This window comes from Pocillopora verrucosa, chromosome 4 (assembly GCF_036669915.1).
Source record: "Pocillopora verrucosa isolate sample1 chromosome 4, ASM3666991v2, whole genome shotgun sequence".
In the NCBI taxonomy this organism is placed as follows: Eukaryota; Metazoa; Cnidaria; class Anthozoa; order Scleractinia; family Pocilloporidae; genus Pocillopora; species Pocillopora verrucosa.
Window position 1 is genome coordinate 19,608,184 of NC_089315.1, and position 8,639 is coordinate 19,616,822.

An 8,639-nucleotide genomic window follows, 5' to 3' on the forward strand; every position below is an offset into this window, starting at 1 on the left:
GATCCAGGTTGGAGATGAGACCAACAACCCACATTTGTGGGGTTATTGTATGATCTTAGCAGCTGTCTTACCAATAGTAAAACATTGATCTATATATGCCATACTTCAAAATGTATTTCAGATCAAAATGATTGCAGAATGGCTAATTGAATGTTATTTCATTCATGAGATTATCTAGATATCAAAAAACAGAAATATATTTTATGCTTTCTAATTAACAAAATTCCAGGACTTCCTAATCCATCGGGTTCTTTTTGAGAGATGTAGAAAACACTTTCAAAAAGAAGGTAAAGTAAAGAAGTTGCACAATATGCTATACTTAGAGAGGGACTAAACAAATCCGATGTCCAGCGTCCTGAATTACTCTTTGTGTTCTTTTCATTGACAGTAAAAAGAAACATCATCCAAAAATACAAATTTTAGGGATAGGTATCAGTACAATAATACCAAATGTAATAAAAATAAACGACAAAAAACATTTTCCTCATTAATTAAATAATAACTCAGTTTGATACTATCAATGTTTGTCTGTTAACATCGACCGCTGCTAACAACAACAGTATTATATTAAGCCAATCGATTTTCTTCTTTTTTTTCCCTTTCTTTTTGTGCATCGAATCAATGTGAAGATATCGTATACTCTATCTTCAGAACCCCAGATATTATGGATCGGATCTCTTAATATTTAAAATTGTAATTTAACATTAGCGTATACAAAACAGGATCCAATAAGAAGCACAGCAGTTTGTAGGGTAAATAGACTCATTAAACCATAAACTCGATACAAAAAAAGGAACATAAAAATTAACAAATTAGCGACTATTGCAGCTAACTGCAAAAGCCACAAGCGAGAGTTTTCCGGCTACAACCTTTAGTAACAGTGAAATTTAAATTGAATTTAACGGTATGTGTCAGAATCAAGGCGAAAGACCGATACGCCAAACTAAATTTGTCATGATTCGCGAAAATGAACTTCTCTCGAACAAACATTCAATCGAACGCGAATTCTACAACGAAATGATCGAGTGAAGAAGCCAAACGTGCTTAGCGGCAAATTACGATTCTAGCTCTCGATCGCTCTATGGCAACTGATCAATATCGGCGTATATTAACTTCCTAAACTCATATCGTACCTTCTGATATTCTCCCCGCAAATCAATTGTGATAGATACTTTATCAATAGAGGCCGATGACTGCCACCACGTTTCATATTTTCCATCCACCATCTTCGATGCGTTGTGCGATAGGATGGAATCGGTTGCATTACAATAAGACTTGATCCTATATCTGGGTGATTTTTTTCTTTCCACAACACTGTAAAAAATTTCTGGCGGCGAACCACAAGTTGAGTTTGCAGTTATTTCCCTGTTACGGGCTGCATTAGCCGCCCAAGTTACTCCTGCGAAATGGATGACAACAAATAATACAGATATCAAGGCTGTTGGCCATATCGCCATTTTGAAGTTTGGCGTTTTGATCTTTTGGAGACGCTTGCCCGCTGCTAAGGAAATGGAATTTGATAGGTGACGTAAATTATGCAAATAATCTTTTGAACATAACCCAACGGTTCGTCATCGCAGATCAAGGATTGAACTACATTCATATTCAAGCTTCATTTACTAGCAATCAGTTACTTCAGGGCAAAATTTTCAAAGATCGAAGGATTTTGAAAAAAATTATCCACGAGAGCATGTGCAATGTGGGACGCGTACCTTTTACTGGAGAAAACGAGCGAGAGCCTGGGGAGAATAAGAATAAATCAGTAGTGTTTGACCTTCCTTGAGGACAAAGGCAGAATGCGAATTATGTGGACGGCAGGTTGTCGAAAAAAGTTCGGTAAAATTTTCGCACAGCCCCATACTATTGTAAAAAAAATCTGTTTTCCCAATGGCAATCTATTGTTTTTGTCATTGTTTTCTCTATCCAAGAACTAAATGCATAATGTAGTATGGGGCTGTGCGGAAATTTTACCAAAAGTTCTAATCCATAATAGCCAAATAAACTGACTGATGATGCGTAGTGAAGGCTACGTTCCTCACTTTGCTGCTCGCCGAGAGAAGTTGACTCAGTATCGCACGGGTAAAAATGTACACGTGGAGAGATAATGAAATTTGCACGTGGACGTCTCCCTCTGCCGGCTTTTTTTCTGATATGGTACGGACCAGCGAGAGATAAAGAAATGATTATGGGTAAAAAAAAGTTAACAAAACGAAGGCGGCTATAAGCAACTTTATTTTCAGCTAATCGCTTCGTTGAGAAGAACATTAAGACAATTTTTTCAGTAACGAGTTATTTTCAGCCTATTAATAAGCATCATCCTTGAGCTGAAACGCTCTCACTGTCCTGATTCATGAGCCTTGTACCAAATATCGTCATTGTCTAGATGGTTATGAATTTTTCCTAATCACGCTGATTTTCAAAAGCCTCTCGAGACAAGTCGTTTTAGCAAAGAGGAATTAAAAAGTAAGGGTCTGCCAGGCATTTTGTCAGTTTATGAGGCAGTCGCGTCTTCTTGTAACCAAGGATGATCCATCACTTCAGCCAGTGTAATTCTTTCTCTAACATTAGCTGACAACATTTTTTTGATCAAATCTTTTGTCTGAAAAGAAAAAGAGAGAAAAACAAAGTGAAAGAAAGCTTGAGATCACTCTGTTGTGATATGGGTAATGCTTACTCGAGGAATTTTTCATTGGAAAGACTCTATTCTGGAATTTTTGGACGATATTTAATTGCTTAGGAGATAGTTTTTGGGTTTGGTTAGGGCTATTGAGTGTATTTCCGGTCAGTATACAGTAACTCGGTCACAATGGCACTTGGAGCTGAACCTATGGTACTCTAAACAATAGTACCTTGTGTGCCCTACCACTGTGGTGCAGGATCAATACAAACCAAAGGTGACCCAAGCTCCACTTGTGAGATGATCATCTTGCGCAATAACAGCCATGGCGGAATTATAAGAGTTCGTATGGGAATATTTACGACCGCTCTATGGAATTAAAAAATACGACAAATTCTCAGTAAAAATAACTCACCTTACTTCCACAGCGTATCACTTGTTATCTGACCGCTTACTTTGATGAAAAGAACCCATTTTAGCGAAAAATCCCAGCGCAAAATGACCGGGTGGCCACAAATCCAACGCAGAACCCGAGCACATGTACTGTAGTTTCATTTCAGTTCACTACAAACTCAATCTTTCCCGTGCAACCGACGCTAAGCCGCAGTTTGCTTCAAAAATTTCCAATTTAGAGGTTTCTAACAGCCCGCGTACACATCAACCTTGACACACGACCGTTGAAAACCCTACCTCCTTTTCAAATTGAATCTCGCCAGGGACCACACCGTAACTTGGCATGAATAAATTGTCTTAGCACCATGGGTGCCAAGTTACGGTGTAGTCCCCAGCGAGGCTCAGTTTAAAAAGGAGGTAGGGTTACCGAGCTGGTTTTCAATGGCCGTGTGTCAAGGTTGATGTGTACGCGGGCTGTTAGAAACCTTTAAACCGGAAATTTTTGAAGCAAACTGCGGCTTAGCGTCGGTTGCACGGGAAAGATTGAGTTCGTAGTGAATTGAAATGAAACTAAAGTACATGTGCTCGGATTCTGCGTTAGATTTGTGGCCGCCCGGTCATTTTGCGCTGGGATTTTTCGCTTCTCGGATCGGGCGTTCGGAAATGGAGTGTTCAGCTTTGGGCTTTTCTTATGAACTTGGAAAACCTCGAAATGGACAACTCGCTAAAATGGGTTCTTTTCATCAAAGTAAGCGGCCAGATAACAAATGATACGCTGTGGAAGTAAGGTGAGGTATTTTTATTGAGAATTTGTCGTATTTTTTAATTCCTTCAAGCGTTCGTAAAAATTCCCATTCAAACTCTTATAGTTCCGCCATGACTGTTAATGCGCAAGATGATCATCTCACAGCTGGAGCTTGGGCCGCCTGTGTATGAACCAACTGTAGCTGACAACGTGGTCAGTTAAACAAAACTCGTGTAACAACCACCTTGCATACTGTAAGTTTTGAAAGTTGAAACTGGAATGGCATGTTTTTAAGGTAAAACGAATTGTAAACCAGTATGGTCATGACATATAATAACGCAATCTTTTTAATCAAGGCATGTCATTTGTTGTAAACCGATACTTGTAACATGTACTGACTTGGGTGAAAGATGGAATGCAGTCAGTACAACTGAGAACATATATTTCCGATAACCTGAGAACACTACTCTTCATTTTTTTATAAAATCACCTCTGGGTGTTTTTGAGATTAAAAAATAAGAAAAATGGATTTGGGAAGTTAGATTTTGGTGAAAGGATTTTTGATGGTTTTCGTTTTCGTCCTTAAGTGAAAAATTATCACAACTAATTTGATTCTAAGTATTCCTCCTTATAGCGCTAAGGATTTGAGCGCTAGAAACCCTAGTTTCACATTGAAGGTCCCTTCAAAGCAGCACGTCGTCGAATGGGCTGTAAAATAAAAAATTAATAAATAAAAAGTGCGCAAAAAGAATTTCAGAAGTAGTTACCTGATCAGAAAGATCGGAAGCGTGAGTGGGATATTCCAGTTCACCAGAAGTTGTTTCCTGTAAAAGAGTCTTTGGATTTGAGTCATCAAACGGAAAACTTCCACATAACAAGGTGTACAAAACAACCCAAGACTCCACACGTCACTGGCCATGCCATCGTAAGGAATACCTGACAAAAGACAACACTACTCACTGAAAAGAAAACTGCATGAAAGTTATCAACGACATCTCTAAAGGAAAATTAACTGTTCCTTTTTTACACATGATCATCAAGCCACAATTGAGAATACTAGTCATCGAGCCAGTGCCAAAAGCACTTTACTTGAGCAAGAAAAACTAATTAAAAATTGGTGTAAGGAGGTATAGCAAAACAAATCATCATTAGCAACCATTAAAACTGCCGAAAGAGCAGGAAACGCAGGCGGCCAAGTCATGATTGGGTTTAGTTTTGCATCAGATTGGTTGAAAGAGTGGCACGAGTTTTCTGGACCAATCACAGAGCTTGTAAAGCAAAACCAATGCCATCCCGCATTACTTTCGACACTCCATAAATGGGCAGCGAGGTGACCAGCTTTCTTGGCTCTTTATGAAGGATTTATAGAAGACTGATATTTATCCATAGAATTACCTTGCAGAATCTCTGGAGCAACGTATGCATATGAGCCACAGAACGTTCTACTTCGAGTTCTTTGATCCGAAGCTGCTCCAATGTAACGAGCGAAGCCAAAATCGGTAACAATCGGTTCGTTTTTCTCAGAAAGAAGAATGTTTTCAAGCTTGAGGTCTCTGTGGGTAACTCCTGGAAGCATAAAAGGTATTACCTCACTCCGAATGAGGTTTGCCGTATGAGCAAGAAAATTTTTCCAGGTTTCAATTTTTGCCATGAATTTTGTGGATAGTTCTTGATCTACAAAGAAATTATACCGGAGAGGAAAAACTCGAAAATTCCTGCTTTATGTTCTAATACTTTAACAGAAAATCGCAGATTTAAGTTCCCGAAATAAATTTTAATTCATCCCGGCCGAAACGCAAAAAATGTTCCACGCAAAACTTAGAAAAATTGCGCATACGCAACATAAAACTCCTTAGAAATGTCTAACACGGCAATACAGGAGTAAAAGGAGTTCAAGTCGAAATGACGACAAAATTTGCCCAAAATGAGTCAACAGGAAGCTCGAGTTAACAAGGATCTACTGTACACAGGAAAACACGAATAGTCAATTGCAACTTTTTTGCCCGTCTTTACACTCACCCTTTTTATGGCAGTATAGAACACCATCCACTATTGATTTAAACATAGCTTTTGCCTCGTTCTCTGTTAGTTTGTAGCGTTTGAGTAAGAGAGACAGGAGATCACCCTTAGGAGCCATTTCCATCACAATAAAGAATTTATTCTCTCCGTCAATCACGTCAAATACTCGGATCACGTTCTTGTGGTTCAGCCATTTAAGAATCTCTATTTCTCTCTTCAAGAATCTGCTCTTTTTCCCATCATCATCCTTTAAAAAATCGGGGAAAAGTGAAAAAAATTTATAAAGACTAGAGTAGCAGTTCTTTGAGGTTAGGGGAAAGCCGTATCGATCGGCCTTTCCCTTATATCACAGATTTTATGATAAACAGAAATATTCACCTAAAAAGGGATTTGATCTTCGTAGCTTTTTCCTGGACCTCAGTTAATGATGATTTAATGATTTTCCCACGACCTCATCTAAACCTCCATCGACCCTATCCAAATTTTACTCAACACATCAACAGTTTCTTTCCATTATCTTTTAAATACTGGAAGAAGCTACCTGCGAAATCATGAAAATCGTGCCACTTTAACGCTGCCGGTCGTAACTTCCCCATCAAAGAAAATTGATTCAATTTGTACCTTTTTGGCTCTTATTAATCAGATAGCTTATTGTCCATGTTTTTCATAGTTTTTTTAAAGATAGTCATTAAGATTAATCTATCAATTTCAAACTGTATCATCTATCACTGGACCAAAAAAGGTCTTACAGCAGAAAGTGGCGCAATATCTTTCACTTGATTCATATATATTAAGCAATTCATTGGTTATTTAAACTTTTTGGACAAATTTTGAACATGTTTTTCACACCTACACAATGTTAAAATGTTTTTGAAAAGTTTTTCAGCCGAGTTAGACTATCTTTCATGCATCTGTTCGGATGGATTAGCACTAAGGTTATTGAAATGCTGTTCACTCTAATTTTAAGTACGGTCGCTATTTTTACCTCTTCCTTGTGGACAATCTTGATTGCAACTTCTCTTTCACTTTTTATGGAGTAAGCTTTCCTAACGTCTGCGTATGACCCTTGGCCTATAACCCGGTCAAGTTCGTAACCGTAACCCCGTAGAAAAGCATTTTCATCCAAGTTGTTCTGACTGCTAACTTCTTCTTTGCTTCTGAAACAATCCCCAAATGCTTCTAATAAAGGTATTAATTTAGTGATGACATAAATGAAAGGAAGCACACTAAAACCAATCAGAACTGAGAGGAACGCAAACCCAAACATGTCCAGAACTTTTGGGCCGCGCGCAAGAGCGCATTCTGTACAAAATACGTCAAGTACGTCACAAAGCAGCCCAGCGCGCCCGACAATGTCCAAATTACCGGATTTATGATTCGAAAAATTATTAATTGAAATAAATAATTGTAATTGAACTGAGTGGAGTGCAATTTGGTCTGCAGTACGCGTGATCTCAAAATTGAACGAGCGCGCAGCGCGAGTTTTATTTGAAATCGCATGTATGGTTTCAGATCAAAATTGCACTACTCGTGGTTCTATGACCATGCACTTTATTTCATCCCTTTTAAATTCGTAGACATACAATTGCTCGAATACAGGATTTTTATTCTGTACAAATACTTTATTGATTCAGTATTGCGCTGGTTTGCAAAAAGTTGCCAAAGTTGTCTCTCATTTTCCTGATTGGTTACTTGCCTGCATACAAGCAGGCCACACCCGAAACTGCTTATGTTATTCACATACGTACCGTTGACGGGAGGTATGTTATGTATGGGGAATTTTTATGTCCCCAATGCATATTATGTCCTATACTTTACATACATATAATGTCCTATACTTTACATGTAATATCCTACACACACATTCAACCATACACAGCTACACTGGGCAATATCAGCTATACAGGGCTATAAACAACTATACAGAGCTATACACAGCTAAACAGAGCTATACACAGCTATACAGGGCCATATAAGGCTATACACAGCTATAAAGAGCTATACAAAGCTGTACACAACTATACAGAGCTATACACAGCTATACAGAGATATACACAGCTATACACGGCTGTACAGGCTATACACAGCTATACAGAGCTATACGCAGCTATGCAGAGCAATACACAGCAATACAGGGCTATACACAGCTATAAAGAGCTAAACACAGCTATACAAGGCTATACACAATTATACAGAGCTATACTTGGCTATACACGGCTGTACAGGGCTATACACAGCTATAAAGGGCTTTGCACAGCAATACAGAGCTATACACAGCTAAACAGAGCTATACACACCTACATAGGGCTATAGATAGCTATATAGGGCTATATAAAGCTAAACAGAACTATACGCAGCTAAGCAGAGCTATACACGTCTATACAGGACTATACAAAGCTATACAGGGCTATAAACAGCTATACACAGCTATACAGGGTTATTATGGCTATAAAGGGCTATACAGGGCTATATACTACTATGCAGGGCTATACACAGTTTAACAGAGCTATACAGAGCTATACTCAGTTATACAGAGATGTGTAAAAATGGTTGTAAGAAATATTGACTTCCGGTTGCAATTCTATTCAACGTTTGTGATCGAAATCGTTTTTTCAATATTGCTGTAATGATTCAATTTGCATTAGATTTATTTGTTCCTGAGAGGCGAAGGATTAGGCACATCAAAAATAAAATTAAGGGCGTGCGCAACTATGTCTTCGCCACACCCGAGACTGCTTATTTCGAATATAAGAGATCCTCGCAGCTAAGAACACTACCGAACTAGTAGTTGAAATAAGACCCGAAAAACAATTTTCGGGTCCATACGGGATTTGAACCCATGACCTCTGTGATACATGTCTAGCG

The 8,639-nt window shown here is 38.5% G+C and overlaps 2 protein-coding genes across 2 annotated transcripts in view; both read right to left on the reverse strand.

The window, feature by feature from the left end:
- LOC131786607 (laminin subunit beta-1) overlaps positions 1–1,495 on the reverse strand; it is a 36,171-nt gene extending 34,676 nt beyond the window's left edge. The window contains exon 1 of the mRNA XM_059103663.2: positions 1,134–1,495. Coding sequence (XP_058959646.2) covers positions 1,134–1,457 — 324 coding nt within the window. The 5' untranslated portion in view covers positions 1,458–1,495. The remainder of the gene's footprint in view (positions 1–1,133) is intronic.
- Positions 1,496–2,491: 996 nt separating this feature from the next.
- LOC131786694 (testis-specific serine/threonine-protein kinase 3) lies at positions 2,492–7,041 on the reverse strand. The gene is given in 6 exon segments (XM_059103769.2): positions 2,492–2,599; positions 4,523–4,647; positions 4,650–4,691; positions 5,151–5,321; positions 5,775–6,021; positions 6,760–7,041. Coding segments are annotated over 6 exon segments (975 nt in total).
- Positions 7,042–8,639: the final 1,598 nt, after the last annotated feature.